Source organism: Cordyceps javanica, chromosome 6, assembly GCF_051103115.1.
Source record: "Cordyceps javanica chromosome 6, complete sequence".
NCBI lineage: Eukaryota > Fungi > Ascomycota > Sordariomycetes > Hypocreales > Cordycipitaceae > Cordyceps > Cordyceps javanica.
The window spans coordinates 493526-511852 of NC_139300.1; the positions used below are offsets into that span (position 1 = coordinate 493526).

The 18327-nt window shown below is 55.9% G+C and overlaps 6 protein-coding genes across 6 annotated transcripts; 2 read left to right on the forward strand and 4 right to left on the reverse strand.

The window, feature by feature from the left end:
- Window positions 1-233: 233 nt before the first annotated feature.
- On the forward strand, window positions 234-1384 carry V2A60_008608 (autophagy-related protein 27; the record flags this gene model as incomplete). Its single annotated transcript, XM_083259880.1, has 3 exons — window positions 234-489; window positions 563-1136; window positions 1189-1384. The coding sequence occupies 3 exons, from the start codon at window positions 234-236 to the stop codon at window positions 1382-1384; spliced, it is 1026 nt and encodes a 341-aa protein (XP_083116006.1).
- Window positions 1385-2336: 952 nt separating this feature from the next.
- V2A60_008609 (uncharacterized protein) lies at window positions 2337-2948 on the forward strand (the record flags this gene model as incomplete). Its single annotated transcript, XM_083259881.1, has 1 exon — window positions 2337-2948. One exon carries the CDS (start codon window positions 2337-2339, stop codon window positions 2946-2948), a length of 612 nt encoding a protein of 203 aa, XP_083116007.1.
- Window positions 2949-3170: 222 nt separating this feature from the next.
- V2A60_008610 (beta-N-acetylhexosaminidase) lies at window positions 3171-4769 on the reverse strand (the record flags this gene model as incomplete). Its single annotated transcript, XM_083259882.1, has 1 exon — window positions 3171-4769. One exon carries the CDS (start codon window positions 4767-4769, stop codon window positions 3171-3173), a length of 1599 nt encoding a protein of 532 aa, XP_083116008.1.
- A 990-nt stretch (window positions 4770-5759) lies between these two features.
- Window positions 5760-7058, reverse strand: V2A60_008611 (GPR1/FUN34/yaaH family-domain-containing protein; the record flags this gene model as incomplete). Its single annotated transcript, XM_083259883.1, has 5 exons — window positions 5760-5912; window positions 6030-6214; window positions 6348-6571; window positions 6674-6763; window positions 6871-7058. The coding sequence occupies 5 exons, from the start codon at window positions 7056-7058 to the stop codon at window positions 5760-5762; spliced, it is 840 nt and encodes a 279-aa protein (XP_083116009.1).
- Window positions 7059-9336: 2278 nt separating this feature from the next.
- V2A60_008612 (uncharacterized protein) lies at window positions 9337-10807 on the reverse strand (the record flags this gene model as incomplete). Its single annotated transcript, XM_083259884.1, has 2 exons — window positions 9337-9858; window positions 9914-10807. 2 exons carry the CDS (start codon window positions 10805-10807, stop codon window positions 9337-9339), a joined length of 1416 nt encoding a protein of 471 aa, XP_083116010.1.
- Window positions 10808-12974: 2167 nt separating this feature from the next.
- On the reverse strand, window positions 12975-16874 carry V2A60_008613 (RNA dependent RNA polymerase-domain-containing protein; the record flags this gene model as incomplete). Its single annotated transcript, XM_083259885.1, has 1 exon — window positions 12975-16874. One exon carries the CDS (start codon window positions 16872-16874, stop codon window positions 12975-12977), a length of 3900 nt encoding a protein of 1299 aa, XP_083116011.1.
- Window positions 16875-18327: the final 1453 nt, after the last annotated feature.

Here is an 18327-nt window from a genome sequence, read left to right on the forward strand (position 1 = left end):
TGACACAACTGGAAGCTGATCAGTCGCATCCTCTCGGCAACCTAAAGTCATCCGACTGAGAAAACACCAGCAAGGGCTGCAGGGTGTTGCATCCATTCTTTTACGACATTGCATCATTTAGCCTTGAATACACCTCTGCTTCCCTCATCATTCCATCCGAACTGGAGCGGGAGAGCTGTTACTGTCACGCGAGGATCTAGCCCGCGGTCGCTCTCTTAGCACTCATCTTGACGATGCGTTCCAACGCTTTGGTAGCGGTGCTCCTGGGGGCGTCATTGACGTCGGCAATGCTGGACTGCAAAAAGATTGTCGCTAGCGAGCATACGTTCGACTTTTCCAAGCTTGGCGGTCCACACTCAGTCGTCACCTCGCGCCTGGAGCCCATCACAGGGCTTCATCATAACAGAACTTATACGCTCGATGTATGCGGAAACTTGAAGAAGAGCGGCGACGCGAATGCAAGAGAGGAGTGTCCCAACGGCACACGAGGTAAGCATCTCCGATGAGGACGAATGCGATGCTACCCAGCCGACTATTCCACTTGCTGACCTGGCCTCTTTAGTGTGCGCAATCAAGCGGGTCATTGGCGACGACCTGGATCAAATCACCGAGGTTATCCCTATTGCAGGCTCGTTGGAGAACCATGACGGTACCGCATTTGACTACGAGGTCACACGACTAAAGACGAGCGACTCCAACGCCGACTCGAAGAAGGAGGGCCTGCGACTAGTACTCAAAGGCGGCCGACATGAGAATCGCGAGCAAAAAGCAGTCATTGAATTTCTATGCGACCGTAATCACACTGGCCTGGAGGGTGAATGGGAGGCAGAGGACAAGTACGAGAGCAGCTCGAAGCGCAGACGTGACGACAAGCCGGACGGCGACAAAAAGGAGGGTGACGACAAGGGAGACGGGAGCGACGACAAGAGCAGTGAAGAGGTGGAACACCAGCTTAAGAAGGATGATGCGTCCCTCATATGGGAGAGCTACGGAGCCGAAAAGGATGCAGACATTCTCCGCTTGACCTGGCACACCAAGTATGCCTGCGAGAAGCGTGACGACGACAACGACGTCCAGGACCCAGAGGCGCCTTCCAGCAGCGGTAGCTGGGGTTTCTTCACCTGGCTGATTATTGTGTAAGTGTAGCTGTGTCAAGGCTCCATGGCGCGATGCTGACAAGATCTGTAGCGGTTTCCTCGGCACAGCGGCGTACCTCATCTTTGGCTCGTGGCTCAATTACAACCGATACGGGGCTCGTGGTTGGGATCTGCTCCCCCACGGCGACACGATCCGGGACATCCCCTACCTGACGAAGGACTGGATACGCCGCGTGCTCAACACGGTGCAGGGTGCAGGAAGCCGTGGTGGCTACAGCGCGGTTTGAGGAGTTCCGCTGGAGGAGTACCGAGGCAACTGAACGCATGACCGGAGGACACGACGTATATGACTACCAAGCAGAATGCGCACTTGATCTGCATTTTGCGCTATGAAGAAAAGCCACTTTCCATTCCGTCTGCAGTCTTGACCTTTGTTCCCGGGATCGCTTTTCGCAGGTTTTTTTGCGCGAGAATGAGGGAACAGCGCCGTGTACAGATAATCAATGTTACAGTATATCCATTACCATTGACCACACATCGTGATCGAGCAGCAAGGTGACATGTTCCCTCGGCGATACGTCGCTTGCAAGCAACCGTTTCTTTCTAGTCCTACTGAGTACGTGGCTACTGCATTGTGGACCATCATCCATGAACCGAGCCGCCCCCCGTTTCTGCACCCCGGGCCGGTACCATGGCTTGTCGGGAATCAGCGGCCCTCAACCACCCTGTACGATTGCACGGCGAGCGACTTTCCACCAATGATGTGGCACTTTTGTCTCGACGCGTGGGCTGAGGTGTGGACTGCCAGCTTGCCTTTGATGCCAGCCACGAAAGCTGTCGGCCTGCATTTTACTGAGTACGAGTTGGCTTATTGCAACCCGTTTCAGCCTTTCTGAGTACGCGGGCTGTGGGGAACTGTGACGATGGTGCTTATGCCAGGACCCGTCACCGGAGGCCGGGCTCTAGTGGATTTTATTAGCACGAAGCGGCTACGAATATCGAAGAATCCTGGCATTCTCATAGGTGGAAGTATTCGCCGCAGTGATCTGAGGCGGGCGCACGTAGATCGCTGATGCGACGACCTCTGCCGAGACCAGCGTAGAGCTACACCGGTCAGGTATTAAAGCACCCAAGGGCCGCGCCCCTTTTCCTCGACCTCTGCCACATAACTTGCAGTGCCCTCCAAAGCTACCACACAACCCACCCAACAGACAAAGCGCCTAGTCACTCATTGTCGCCATGCTCAGCAAGCTCATCGTCCTGGCCCTCTCCGCCACCTCGGCGCTCGCCGTGTCGCCCGTCGGCGGCGGCAGCTGGAAGAGCGCCAGCCCGGGCTTCAAGGTGCAGACGTGCGAGGGCGGGCGCGTCAGCGGCGACCAGTTCTCCATCCCGGGGCGGCCCGACGGCTCCGGCGGCGGCGCCGGCTGCTCCAACGGGCACACGCGCGCCGAGCGGCGCTACACCAACGACTACAGCGCCGGCCGGCACCAGTTTGGCGGCCAGGTCCGCATCAACTCGTTTGGCGGCGACCGCGTCTCCCTCAAGCAGACCTTTAACGGCGACAGCGGGCCGTACTTTATACTGGGCGTCAAGAAGAACGGCGACCTCTACAGCGTTGAGGGCGGCAAGACGATTGCGAGCGGCGTCGCCCGCGTCGGCAGCACCGTCACCATCAACACGGTGCACGACGCCGGCAGCAAAAAGTACCAGGTCTACGTCAACGGCGAGCTCAAGTTCACCGAGAGCAGCCCCGGCGGCTCCTTCTACGACAAGATTGGCACCTATACCACCGACAGCGGCGCTGGCCCGATTGACGTGACCTGGAGCAATGTTGCGTTCTGGACGCAGTAAGCTCCTGCATGATGATGCAGTGCGGTGGCAAGTTTGGTATATAGCCGCTCATATATGTATTTATATTCAACTACAAGTGAAGCTTAATTCTCGTTGTAATCCCAATCATAATTTTTTATTCTATTCTTGCAGTGACGCTATTGAGATAATTTTGGAGCAGGCGTTGCAATTACGGCCTGTGGCTGACCAGTCTACATGCCTGATTCTCCACGCTTTATTGCCTTACTCTCCTAGCTCAGAAGTCATCTTCTCAATCTCAGCCAGCCGCTGCTCTCGCGATTGCGGATGGCCAGGCGCGTCGGGGCGGCCGTCCCACGGACGCGGACCCGTCTGCGGCCTGTAGTTGAGACCCAGAGCCTCCAGCCGCGCCAGGTGCTTGTCCTCGAGCCTCGTGCGGAAGTCCTCGAATCCCGTCGTTCCTTCTCCTCCTTCTCCTCCTCCTCCCTCTCCGTCCCGCCCTTGCGGCTTACCCCAGGCGACCTCGGCAAAGGCGCTCGCGCGCGGAAAGGTCATGTACTCGACGCGGCGGGCGCTCTCCATGTGCTCGGTCCAGACGTTGACCTGCGCGCCGACAATGTGCCGGGCCGCCTCTGGCGCCAGCCCCGACGGGACGGGCTCAAAGGCGTACACGTCCGCCAGCGTGAGCAGGGTGCCCACGGGGGTAGGCTCGCCCGGGTCGTCCGACTGGCGGTAGTCGAGGTAGGCGCTGACGTCTGGGCACGTCACGACGTCGAAGCCGCGCCGGGCCGCGACGGCCGTCGGGCCGGGGCCCCGCCAGGCGGCGACCAGGATCCTTTCAGACGGGCCCGTGTACCCCTCGAGGACCTCGTCCCAGCCGTACGCGCGCCGGCCGCGGGTCGCGAGGTGCGCGGCCATCTGGTCCGTGAACCAGCCCTGGAGCGCCGACTCGGTCTCGATGCCCAGCGCGCGCATGCGGGCCTGGACGGACGGGCTGGCCCGCCACTCGTCGTAGGGGCACTCGTCGCCGCCGATGCCGATGGTGTCGGACGGGAAGACGTCGCACACAAAGTCCAGCACCGAGCGGCAAAAGTCGAGCGTCTCGTCCGACACGCCGAGCACGCGCGGCGAGACGCCCCACGAGTCCCAGACTCCCTCGTCCGGGATGCGGCCCTCGACGTCGGTGTTGCCCAGCGCCGGGTATGCCGCGATGGCCGCGCGCATGTGGCCCGGCATGTTGACCTCGGGCACGACGGCGACGTGGCGCGCGGCCGCGAAAGCCACAATCTCGCGCAGGTCGTCGGCCGTGTAGACGCCGCCGTGCGGGCGGGCGTCAAAGGTCGGCGGCCCCCGGTGCCGCGTGCCCTGCATGGACCGCGCGCGCCAGCCGGCCACGGCGGCGAGGCGCGGCCACGCCGGCACGTCGATGCGCCAGCCCTGGTCGTCGGTGAGGTGCAGGTGCAGGGTGTTGAGCTTGTGGAAGGCGAGGGCGTCAACGAAGCGCAGCACGTCGGCGACGGGAATGAAGTGGCGCGCGACGTCGAGCATGCAGCCGCGCCAGCGCAGGCCCGACGACGGCGCGTCGGCAATGGTCTGCGCGCGCAGCGGCCACGGTCCGGAGGCGGCGCCGCCCCCGCGGCGGAGAGCGGACGCCGGGAGCAGCTGCCGCAGCGTCTGCCGCGCGTAAAAGAGCCCGGCATCGGAGCCGCCTGTGATGCGCACACCCTCGTCGGCGGAGATGGCGATTGTGTAGCCTTCAGGATGGAGCGTGGTGTCGAGGGCGGAGACGACGTGGTCGAGGCTGGCTAGTTCCACGACGCCATCTCCGAGTGTAATGGCTTGCGGCTGAGGAATGAGAGACATGGTTCGAGGCGTAGCAGAACCGAGGAATAATTTCAAGTAAACGCCTGCTACTGATAAATCCTGGTTTGAGCTTTATAGCTAGCCATTGAACTGCCCATTACGGCCTCGTCTGCACCGGCACGTTACGTTGCGACGTTGGGGTGGGCAACGCGGGGGGCAAACCCCCACGAATATCCTCAAATCAGATGCTTGCATTTGCCAGACGCCACATCTGACACCTTGGTAGAGATGAAGTGAATTTGTCTTGACGAATTAGCATTGAGCATAGCCGATCTCTGCCGTGCTGGAGTTTCACTTGCCGGGTAAATAAGGCAATGTGACTGGGAATAGCAGTACTCTGCAGGGCACTACTCGGTGTACATATTGCCCGCTAGTGACACGGCGCTGTTGTGTAAGATCGATATGATGATTCAATGAACATGCGGCTGGGATGCTATCCTTTTAGTTGATATTATTCACATCATGAAATCGGCACATATCATTGTCTCTATCGTCATTTACATTGGCACAAACGCTCCGTACAGGGAATTGATATCTGGCTTCTTGTCCGTTCCATGGTCACATTTTGGATAGAGATGTACTTGTACGGACATATAAATGTAGACGGCTGTATAAACTATCGAACCAAAGTCGGGAATACTAGCTTATCCAAGCTTAACAGCTACAAGGCCTCTCATCTAATCGACACTTCAGTATCCTCGCTCATCATGAACCCGGAGCAATACTATGTCAAAAATTCAAACAAGAACCCCCGAAGTTCGAAAGCCGTATCAATTTTGTAACTACAATAAACATATCAGGCATGTCAGTACCTGTTGCCTTCAACATACCCAGACCTATAACCTTTCTGCCTAGCACCGATCGCCTCAAAACTAAGATGTGGTCTTTACTAACCGCCGTTTCCCATTACTTACTGAACCCAACCTTTTCCCCAAACGACTGCCATACCCATGACCAGACACGCCCCCCTTCCCCCTCGAGACCTCAGCTTCACGCCATCTTGTTCTTCTCGCTGTAGCCCCGGACCAAGCTGGAGAGGTCCCCGACCGGGAGCTGGACGGGGAAGTCGACGGCGGCAAAGAGGAGAGCAAAGAAGAGGTACCACCCGAGCGCGGCGCACGCGAATCCAGCCGCGCCGCCGCCCTACGCCGACAATTTGTTTCCCGGTCAGCTCTTGTTCTTTTTTTTGGGGGGGGGGGGGGAAAGGGTTTCCTGGCCGGCCGAAGGTTCGGACAAGGCGAAAAAGGATTTTACACGTACCACGACCAGCTTGTGCGCGCGCGCGGCGTTGCCCGCATAGTCCTGCGCCAACACCCAGTAGGCGCCGGTGAGCAGGCCAAAGGAGAGCACCAGGCAGAGAAAAATGAGGAAGAAGACAATGTTGGTGCGGACGGAGCAAATCATGTAGACGACGCAGAGCAGTCCCATGAATAGCAGCCAGAAACCTGTCGTGTTTGGTTTTTGCCACCACCCCGGCATTTCTCATGTCAGCCAAGAAAAAAAAAAGACACTCTTCTTCTTTCCCCTTCCTCGACCTTCTTGGGTACAAAAGCGCAAAGAAAAGAGTCAACTACGTACCGAAGCTGGCGTTGAACCCCGGCGTCTCCAGGCCGGCGGCGGCGGGCTCCCCCGCGGGCGCGTACGACGAAAAGGCGGCAAAGGACGGGTTGAGGGTGCTGGCAAAGGAGAGCCAAAAGGTGCCAAAGGTGCCAAAGACGACGGCGGGGAACGTGTTGCCCAGGATCCATTCGAGGAGCGCGCCGAGGGTCATGAGGATGCCGCCTTGAAAGTAGTATACGGGGCTACATATCCGGCAAGGCAGGGACAGGGGGGGACAACTATGTGAGTTGATTTGTTTCTTCTTGAAAGGAGGAGATTTTGGAGATTGTTCTTGTTTCACTTACATGCTCGCGGCACCGTTGCCGCCGGCGCCGCGCCAGCCCATCAGGTCGCAGGCCAGCGGCGTCAGGCAGAGGATGAAGCCGGCTACGGCACTATTGTACACGGGTTCCCCCGAACAATTAGCACTTTGAGTTCAAAAGCTCTCCCCATCTCGTAACTCAATCTCTTGCAAGGTTGGCGGAGAGCTTTTTGGCCGTACATTGGAGTCGGGTTGGCAAAGGTCTTGCGCAAGTCGCCCTTGACCGCGTTCTGCGGTGAGAGGTACAGCTTCTCAAACAGCTCCGGGGTCATGGCGACGCTCGCGGCGGAGCGGAAGCGGCTCAGCGCCTCGTGGGCGGTCTCGGCGTAGCCATCGCCTTTCTGGACGCCGTTGCTGTGATCAGACATGCTCTTCTTCTTTCTTTCTTTCTTCTTCTCGTTGTCTTGTTCCTTGATAGTGACGGCGTTTAGAAATGTTGTTAGTATAGCGAGGACAGCAAAATAAAAAGTCAATGCCAGAATAGAGTCAGGCTTGGGGGGGACGGAAAGAACATTAGCTCCATGGGATCATATATAGAAACTAGACTGATGGGAAGCTCAGGATGGTTAACTACTGGGTTGCTGGTTCTTCTTCAGAGACGAAACCCCCCTCCTCCCCCTCTTCCCACCCAAGGTTGCGCCGCCATGGTCCGATGGCAGATGGGAAGAGCCCAACGTCCGAGTCTCGTCTCGCAGTCGAATCATTCGCATCATGTATTTGCCGTCTTTCTTTTCTTATTTCTTTTCCTTTCTGTCTTTTGCCGTTTTGGGTGTAGCTGGACATGACAGGGATAGCGTAACTAGTGGTGGCAGTTAACTAACTAGTTGTTAAGAATGGCTGCCACGCGAAACTTTCCCTTGACCCGGATTTCTGGGGAGGAGGAAGAAGGGTGGGGGCACGAATAAACTCCACAAAGTTGGGGTAAAATAGACGCTATGAAGCTACTTCATGCCAGGACCGCAAGAAAAGGAAGGGGGAAAAGGAAGAGACGCGTTGCTACTTGGACGAGAGGGGGTAAAGGGGATTCTTATCTGCAGATTGGTGAATCAAGTTTGCCATCGGATCGAACATGCAGCGTCACAATGCATGCAAGTCATGGGGCGTAAACCGGCCACAGGGTCTACTATGTACTGAGTAAGCTGGCTATTAGTTGCCAGCCAACCTTGTGTTCTTTCTATTCAGCATCAGAGAGAGGGGTATCGAGACAAGACTGAAAGAAAAGAATAAGTAACTTGGCCATGCCAAGATATTTGTGTAATGAGTGGTACCGCAACTCATTCGATACCCTGGGGTGCTGATCTCGTTGCACGAGAGGGGAAGGAAGACGAGAATAGGCAAAATCAGAGTTTAGTGTTGCCAAGAAATACCTGGCCCATATTTCCGTAACTTGTTGCCCCTCCTAAGTAATAGTGCGAGTCGATAAAGAAGTATAGGACAAAAGGACGACTAGATTATTCTGCATGCCCCCTTCCCCCTCCCCCCCCCCCCAATAACAGCCGACATTAATTTCTGTTTAGAGAGGGTACAATCTGTATTCGAAGAAAAAAGAACAAATCATTTTGGTACCTTTTTTTTTGGTCCCCCTTTATTTCAGTGTATTCGCAAAGTGCTAAATCTACCAACTGTGCTGTACTCAGTAAGAAAGGGTCCCATCTTTCCCCTCTTCCTTGCCCCTCATGAATTCCGTTCCGACGACGGCGCGCCAGTTTCTACCCCAGATTTCGGGTCCCTCTTTTTTTTTTATCTTTTTTTATTTCTCCTTGTCCCCACAGCTTTTCCCCCCCTTCGTCCGAAAGAGGAGCGAAAACTCCGCTGCCTCTCAAGACGAAGGAGTTTTCTTGCTTGGAGACTACATTTCTTCTTTCTTTTCTTTTTTTTTTTGGTGTTTTTCTTAATCAACTGATGGCGCGCCAAAGTTCAAAAGTCTCCACAAATTGGAGCACGCCGGGTCGAGCTGAAATAAAATTGTTTGCTCTTTTGCGTACTAAGTGTTTACTACTACATCTGCTGTAGAAACAGGATGTGTTATATATATATATATATATATATATATATATATATATATATACATATAGATAGAAATATACAAAGTCATGATGGTCATGAAATACATACCAAATGAAAAAGACACAGTAGAGCTACTCTCGTAAAACACAACCAGTCAACGGCGTGAAGATCTTCGTTACAGAGTGGCAACTAGCTGTTTACAACAACAGCCCTCGGGGCAGCTAAGCCATTCTTCGTTTCCGTACCATTTGGGGAAATGAGGACAAAGCTCCTGAGACAGTCTCTGGCAGCTACCCCGATACACACCTTGGTGTTGGGGTAGTTATGGGAGGGGGGGCAACAGCCGCAACACTGACATGGCTGAACACAGTCTGCAAGCAACACTCTTGGCACGCCCAAAATGCCCAATGTCATGCACATCATCATTGTAACGCTAACTTGCAAGCCACTCAAACTCTAATAAAAAAAAACAAAAGGCACTCATCGCTTGCTATTGCCAGACTCATATCCAGAAACCACCGCTGCTGGTGATGCACATGTCTTATCCTTTCCAATACAATACCCGCCGACTTTATTCCCCGGGATTCCTTGCTGTAAATGTACATAAACGATTTGGAGTCTGTCTTTCTCCCGCAAAACTCACTGAAAGACCGAGAGGTGTCCTCCGTCTCCGGTTACGACCTCAAAGACTTCTACGCCAGGTTGGACGCCCACGATTCTTGGCCCAATGTCCTCCTCCGGGGGTGGCACAGGTCGCCGTCTGCTAAACCACCATGTCGCGGGATATTCTTGCTCGACGCACTGTGGCTCGACAAAAAAGACGAATAGCTCGATGGTGTGAATCCACGCGCTGCGGGCAGGCGACATTTGCGGCTTCTTGTGGCGCCACAGCTTATACTCGCATACCAGTATAGAGTTGCCGACGATATTGATGCCGCGGCAGATCATGTTAAAGATGATGAAGACGACCGTGGCCGTCTCGTATGAGTCCATGGCGCGGTACGGAATGTGCTGGCGGTTGATGCGAAAGAGCTCAAGCAACGGTGCGAGCCACGAGGCAAAGATGAGCGACTCCAAGAGTAGTGCAAAATGATACGTTCGCATCAGGGTGCCTCGAAGAGAGTTGAGGCAAAAGTTCCAAAGAGTCACAACGAATCCGGCCTAATATTCAGGTTAGCATCAGCGCATGGATGCCGCCACGCGAGGCACCACTTACCGCAACTATACCAACCACCCACAAAGCCCGCGTTCGAAAGTAGCGCCAGCACATGCCGGAAGCGACAAAGACGACCACCCACTGGGCCAGACCTATGAGGTAGTATAGAAACACGACCTGCGTGTAGCGCTTGAAGCACTTTTTGTGGAATTCTGGCTGGTTCCAGGCGGGTTGCGTAGTGACGGGGCGTCCACACCAGCGGCAGACGAAGACGGCAACGTTGTTGGCCATGAGATACTTTTTCCCGACATCGAACCCTTTCTCGTTCCAAACGCATTCGACGCAACGGCTGGAGAGCGGAAAGTGAGAATCAAACTTGTCGGTGCTGACGAGCGCTCCTGCGCCGCCCCAATGTTGCTTGAGGCATATGCGGCAAGTGAAGCGAATGTGGTGGTGGAAATTTGGATGGAGCAGCCTGCGGACGAGCTGCGGACTGACGTTGGTGTGAAAGAAGCTGCAGGTCCGGCGGAGGCGTTCAAGGTCGCCAAAGTCAAGGTACGAGAGAACTCTAAACTGCAGTTCAGGCGGGAGGGCAAGAAATCGGTTAAGAAGTTCGCTGTTCTGGCCGTGCTTGGAGAGGTTCGGACGGGAGGAGGGAGCCAGGCTGCCGCCATCGCCGCCTAGGCTGACGACGTTGGTGAGAGCGCCCAATTTAGCGAGTCTGGCGAGCTTGTGCGGCTTGTCGGTCGAGTCGTCACCGCTGGCGCTTCCGAAAAAGTTTCTTCGTGCAAGATGAGGCGTCCCGGGCTGGCGAGGGAGCTCCTGGTCCTCGGCCGTCGAGGCATCGCTGCTGTCGGGTTCCAGCTGTGGCGGCGACGCATCTTCACGGAGTTGGGGGCCGGCGCCGCGGCGACGTCTGACAACGGCCGTGTATAGCTTATGTAAATGATCCATGAGTCAGATATTCTACCTGAATTGATATTGACGGTTGATTTTCTTTTCTTTTTTTCTTTTTCCCTCCCGTGGATCAATTCATGTCCTGGGCACTTCGGCGATCGCAGTTGGTCCCCAAGATAGCCGGCCACTAACTAGCCGTTTGTCAAGGTGAGTAGAACAGGCCGGACAGCAGCAGGCGTCTACCCCGTGCGCATCCGTCACAGAGCACCCTGAAATGGAGAATTGCAGTCTTTATTCGATGACGGGCGAGTTTTAAAGCTTCTGCGGCGTCACGCCCAAGTTGCAAAACGACGGTGACGTTGGGGCAAAGCCGCACGGTGGTGGCATGAGTCGCAGCCCCTCAGCCGCCCGAGCTGGAAACGTCCAAGCCCCAAAAGAGATAACTAGTAGTCAGCTATATTTTGCCACTTGAGATGGCGCCACACGACGGGACACAGCTGTGTCGGAGCTGGGATGGTGGCGGCGATATCTGTCCGTGTTGATGATGCAGAACGGAGTTGGGCGAGGGCGCCCTCTAATAAATACGAAATGGGCGTGGATCTGGTGATTCTGTAAGGCAGCAAAAATTTCCATGCAGAGGTCACAGATGTCTGGGGGAACAAGGCCCAAGGATGCAGCCCAGTCGTGCAGGGCAGGTAGAGCGGGAACTCGTAGCTCATGATAGGTTGAAGGAGTGAAGCTGGGTTAGGAAAAATGGCACCAGAAAGAAGCTGATGATCTCACAAGGTTGCCTGTAGGTACCTGTCAGCGGCAGTGTATGGTGATTGTGTGGTGGTTTGCTGAGAGATACTTGTCGTCCCCTGTAGGCAGCTGGTGAAGCAGCAACAGCGCAACACCAGAAGCAGCTGGCAGCACCAGCACAGCCTCACTGTACTTGCTCCGTACGGGCCGTTGCATTGCCTCTGTACTGGTAGTGCACCAAACCCCGCTGTAACCCACTGGTACTTTTAAGCGAGTCACCACGCCATCGCCCTGCATCACTCCTCAGATGTACTTACTTTTTCGACGCTGTAAGACAATATAGAACCGGGTGGCACGTAGGGTTGCCCCGAGCCACCTCCCTCGTTGGGCAGATGACGACAACAACATAACATGTGTGCCCCCTTTAAATGATGCGTTTCTTTGATTCTTTCTGCCTTTTGAAACTTTATTTGCAATGAAACAGAAATAGTCAAGGTGTCTTGAAGCTGTCAGAAATACTGCTCCAACTAGCTACCTAGGGACTGACGTAGGCAAGGTTACCGACGGAGTAGCACTTATCAGTGCTGTGTATCGACTTCATACGAAACCAGGTAGATGAATAGGTGTGCTACAAAGTAAAAGTCGTCATGACGATGAGATTCCTTTTGTTTTACTCTTCCACCCTCTCTTCTTTCGGTATCATTTTTTTTAAACCTGCAACTAATGTAAACGTGTTACACAGAGTCAGTCAGTCTGCCGCAAAACATGGTGGCTTGTCAACTTGCATCGAGTGGCGCAGCAGCAGTGTGGCGCTGTCTGGTGATCCTTGCCTAGATCTCGCCCGTTTACTAGGAAGATCTGGAAGTGGGCATTCCATATGGGTAAATGCAGACGTATCCGTGCTTTGAATACAAATATACTAGCACTTTTATTATGTTTATCTGATATTTTTACCGTTTTTCTTTTTCTCTTTTCTTTTCGCGTTCTCAAATGTAAAAAGAACACTGCCCGCCTGAGAATACCCAGCCGAAAGGCATACAGCACCTGTACCGTATCAAGCCACAGGAGTTCATGCAGTGCATCTCTCACTACGCCAAGCAGCCTGAGGTATCCATATTCCCCTTCCGCAGCTGGTCAAGCCAAGCGAACCACCTCGTCCTCTTCCTTCCACCACCGTTTATTCGTTTGGCTTCGCAATCCCAAATATACTACTTTGACTCGGACCGGATAAAAAAGAGACAACGAGAAAAAGAAAAAAAAAATCCGCCAAATTTTCACATTTTTTTTCCGCTACCAAGCAAGCACTAATTCTCGAATATCGCACATATCTAGACGCCGTCCCTACCAAGTCGACTCGTGACGTCGTCCACTACGATGGTTTTCATTCAAACATACCAAGTCTACCTGCAGGGCTCCCTCACCATCGTCGTGAAATCATGGCAACTCTGGAGACTCTCGCATAGAGACCTCACCGCCATGTTCCTCATCTCTTCATGAATGTATCATCCTCGCTGCGTTGCACCAACGCCATGCTCGTCATGCCCTCTCCCTTGACCTCCTTGGTCACGGCCTCTAGCTCGTTGAGCATGGATGCCGCCGCAATCACTCTGAAGCTCTGCAACCGGTCCCCGACGCCACCGCCACCTCCTCCTGCTCCTCGCTTTCCTTTGCCCGTCCCGCTAGCGGCGGCGGCGTCCCTCTGGAGCTCAATCTGAAAACAAGCGACCGCCATCTCCAGCGACTGGAGCCTCGCAGGCCTTACCTGTCCGTCCCCGAGCACAAAGCTTCCCGCGACCGAGCCCGCGCCTGTACGCACCTCTGGGTTGCGGATCAGTTTCACGATCCAGCTCATCAGCCGGTCCATCTCATCCCTAAGCTTAAGCGACAGGTCGCGCTGCTGCCGCGACTGCGCCCCCGCCTTGTTAATAATGTCGCCGCAAAACGCCTCCGTCTCGCTCACCGACGCCCGCGGGTTGTGCGAAAATTGCTGCATATTTTCCAGCACTCCTGTCTCGTAAATACGCCGCACCTTGCGCGCCTCATCCAACCGCCCACGCCAATCCAACCGGATCCCCAGCGCCGCGAGCCCGGCATCCATGATACACTGCACCTGCTCCCACACCGACGGTCCGCCACCGCTGCCTCCGCCACCACCACCCTTTTTGCCTCCCCCCGTCACCCGCGCCCAAAGATTCTTCTCGTCGATAGTTCGATACAGCTCGCCAAGGATCTTCTCCGACTTATGGTAGCGGTGCCGCGGCCGGCCGAAGCCGTCGTCGCCCTCGTCCTCGTCCTCGTCCACCTCCACAAACGCAAGCTCGCCCAGACTGTGTGTGGTCGTCGGTGGCGCCGGCGCCGTAAAGTCCGGCCGTGTCTTGGGTTGCCGCGGAATCTCGTTGATCAGTGGCGGGATGCCCGTCTTGGAGTAATCGACGGCTGTCGAGTGCAGCTCCGCCAGCTTGACGCACGTGGCGTCGTCGGTGCCTTTCGGCTGGATGTCGGCATACACAAGGTGCCGGTTTGCAATGAGTCCCAGCACGTCGGTTCGCATGAATTCAATGAAAAAGTTGGCAATGTCCTCGCGTGTCACATCTCGGTCCAGCGGCTGCGGCTTGTTCCGTGGGTAGCTGGCCGGCACGAAGACGGTCTTGGGCCGCGCTCCTTCGTCCCAGATGATGTTATACTTGTCGCCATCGAGGTCGCCGCCACTAAGTTGGCTTGGAAGGTCGCGGTCGCCCCGCTGACTGAAGACGACGCAGTTACGCAGCGCGCGTAACGGGTGTTTTTCTGGCGGAGTCACCATCTTAGCCATTTGGATGTCACCCGGGTGCAGCGCCGGCGATCGGGTGATGACGACGATACCGTCCTTGAGCGAGCCCTCGATGCCATCCTTGCGGCCCGGGGAGCGTTTGTCATAGTGAATATAAACCTCACCTTCTTTGAGAAATGCCGTCTCGTCCATGACGCCGAACAACGTCACGCCTTTGTCCACCGGGATCCTCGCCTTGTGTTTGAGTAGGCGAAGTTCGCGCAACACTACGTACTCCACAACCGCCTTGAGAAATGGATCTCTCCGATAGTCGATACCGTGGGCGTGAAGACGCCGAATGAATCGTGGCAGGCGAATATTGGCACCCACGCCCTGGTACTCCAGAAATGTGCACGTGTTAGCCACGGTCGCCGTCACGCCGCGCAGTGTTTCGAGAGCCTTAGCCTGCATAGCTTTGAACCAGGCAGGGTCGGTGCCCATGTCCTCAAGGATTTTGATCATTTGGCGATTGAGGACCAGCCGGAGCGGCTTGGCAGCAACCTCGCAGATTCCAATCTCGACAAAATCGTGGCTAGGAAACTTCATCATGGACTCGGCACGGATGCAAATTTGCTTGCCCAGAAGGCGGGGGTCCAGTGACAGCATGCCCTTGATACCGGCGACTCGAATCTGGACGCAGGTTGGGGAGCCAAGATTGAGTGGCAGTACGGCCCAGAAGTCCTCGAGGGCGCCCTGAGAGATGGTACCGACACCATCACTGAAGACGCGTGAGTTGTCGACGGCGCTGTGAACGTCCTCGATGTAGTTGATGACGATGCTACCGCCGCGGAGTGACACGGCGTAGGGGGTCTCAGAAAAGGCCTGGCCAATCCGCGCGGCACACTTGGCGGGGATGCGGATCCCGCTGAAGTCGCCGAGCGAGCTGAGCACCGTGGCATAGTCCTGGCGGCCCATGCGGTTGTCGACAAATGGTGCCATGAACCATGCCGAGTGCGATCGCAGGCTCGAATGCGAGAAACCGAGAAAAGAAAAGCGCCGGCCTGCAACCTCAATGCCCTGCTTCATGACGCTGCGGTAGTGGTCATAAATGTAGTCGTTGGACACGCGCGGATTGAAGCTCAGGTCGGAACCGTCCTCGTCGGTAAAAGTGACCCTCAAGAAGTAGTCGGTGCGGTCGTGGAACATGCGCAGCACGCGATTTTTGGACTCGGCGTCTGGACCACTCAGAACGATGCGCGTTGGCGTTACCGTGGCCTTGAGTACCCATGCCTGTTGGTTAGAGATGGTCTCGCCGCGGCCCGCACGCATCAGACTGCTGCCGGCACCATCGGCACGCACCAGCCCGCTTTCAATTTCCATGGCACAGTTGAGCAGCTCAAAGGGGTCGAGCTCGTCGGACTTGACACCTGGCGTCGGGTAGGGAATTTCGTTGAAGAGGCGTTTGAAAGACTCGACAGAAAAGGGCCGCGGACGGCCCTCCATCTCGGCCTCCATGGCCAGACGCTCCATGATGTCGAGCATAATCGTGGCCGCTTTTGGGTGTAGGTAGTTGTTCCAGACCATCTTGTGGACCTGGAAGAGGATACTAAAGGGCAGCAGCAGCGGGTTGTTGCCGAGTATGCTGATGCGCCGCTGGAAATCGGCCATGCAGTTGAGGTAGTCGTGAGCGTGCTGACGCGTGGCACGCTCGACGCGCAACGTGTGGCGGCTGGCCGAGATGTCGTGGTGCTCTTTGACGGCGGCGCACAGGCTGCCGGCGTCGTCACCGTCGGCCAGCCGAAAGCGGTACACGAGGCAGTGGGCGACATACTTGGCCAGCTCGGGCCAGCCGCTAAGGACGGGCATGCGGCACCAATGCGTGCGCAGGTCCGGATCGGCCGTGTTGCGCGTGTAGAAGCGCGGGCTCTCATTGAGGATCATTGTGAAGGCGCCATCGGCGACGTCAAAGACGCAGTCCTCGACGGTGGCGTAGGGGATGTGCATCTGATTGCCCGTGACCGTGGTCAGGATGCACGACTTGCGCTTGAACTGCGCGTGGCCGGCCGTGGTGCACTCGGTCTGCCGCGCGAACACGAGCGACGTGCTGCCGCCTGTTGAGGAATTCGTCTCCTCAAAGATCATCTTGCCGCAGGCGACGCTGCTGATGCGGCAGCTGGTCGTGGGCGCTGTCGGGGCGCTGGCCGGCGCCGCGCGGCTCTCGCGCTGGTCTTTTTCGAGGAGCAGGTGACTGAGGATGAGGTGGTCGGGTTCCTTGGCGCTCTTTTCGGCATATACGTCGGCTTGCAGGAGGCACAGCTTGGAGATTTCCGGTCCCCTGCGCACGTACGGTTTGACGATGACATTGTTGCTGCCGGCCGCCGCCGCCGCCGCCGCCGCCGCCGCTGCCACTGTTGCCGCGGAGCGCGGCTGTGTGGGCGCAATGACTTTACCGTGACGCTCGAGGAATTGAGCGCCATCTTCGCACCGCAAAAAGGTCAACCATGCCTGCGTCTTCTTCTTGGGCTTGTCGCAGGACCAGTCTTCGATGCCGAGCCGCTGCATGAGCGGGAGCAGCTCTTGACGGAGGGTGTCGTCGGCAAGGTCCTTGGGGACGCCTCGGAGAAAGACCTCCATGGCGCGCGTGTGTGTGCGTGTGTGTGCGTTTGAGTGTGTGTGTGTGCGACTTGATGTTCTGTGATTCTGGACTCATATCATTGGAATACATTTGAGAAGGATAAAAAAGAAAAAAAAAAGGAAGGAAAAAAGAAGAACGATCGTAAGAAAACTAAACAAGGACAAATAGAGGGAGAACCGATAGAGATGTCTCCTTTGTTTATTTACCGAGGAAAAGGGACGACACACAAACCTTTTCTGGGCGTCGCTGGTGCCCAAGGATACACGATGAACACACGAACCACCCGGATCCTTCAGGACGTGCAGGAAACGGGCCTCACTCACCACCACCGCAGACACGCAACACACCCCGCCCTTCTTGCATTAAAATTCACCAACCAAGGATTCACCTCGCCCGTCCGCCCTATTCAAAGGCAGTTAACCGCCAACGGGGGTTGGGGTGCTTGGAGTGGGGGCCACGATTCACTGATACAAAGCCATGGCAGCTTGCAATCACTTGCAGTTCTTCGCGCACCGCATGCAGTGGCTGAAAAGAATTCACCAGTCTGTACGACGACGTGTGCAAGCATCTTTTCACAGAAAGGACCCCGTGTGTATGTGCTTTCTATGCCTGGGCCCGGTGTCTGCTTTTCTTTGGTCGTTCAAACGGTCGGACAAGAGGCATACAGTGCCGCCCCAACGAGAGAACACATCTCTCTGTCTCTCTTTCTCTCTGTCCCTGTGCCTTCTGGTTTTGTCATCTTGGTCCAGTTGACGATTCCCACCACAAAAAAAACGACAAAAAAGTGCACAATTCTTACGGTACCGAGTCACGAACAAGAAAATGGAGAATGTTCTAGCGCATGTGGATGAATGTTTGCTCACAGGTTTCACCAAGATTTGGCGCGCGGGTAGTGCGTGGCCATTACTTGCATACGCCCGGTCCGCTATGAGCACAAGGCACCACTGCATACCGTCGGTTCCACCGAGCTTCAATTCCGGTGAAGGGGGTCGAGGTCTCGTCCCGAACTGCTGGGTCACATATAATCGCATTTTTCAAGGAGATACAGAGAGGGAGGGAGAAGGCAGATTTACGACGTAGAAATCGTAGACTAGGGTGGGGGCGATCCAGCTCCCCAGTTTCTTCGCTGCGGCTTGTCTCCCTCCCCTTTCCTTTGTGTAGCAGCGCGAATCTTGTCTCGATTCACATATCCCGAGGTTTCGCTACCAGTGCAATCGGGATAGAGCGCCAATTTCCCATGGAAAGTCGCATGCATGGGCAATTTCCCACTGCGCGTCCGGCCTCCCCGCTGCCCGGGCCCAGCCCACCGATAGTGGAGTGCCCCGCCCGCCCGCTTCCGCTTCCGCTTCCGCCCCTCCCCCATCTCAAACGGTTCTCTCACTTCCCGACCAACACTGCCGAGATGGAGACACGCACACACACCTATCTCGAAACGTTTATCCCACGATTTCG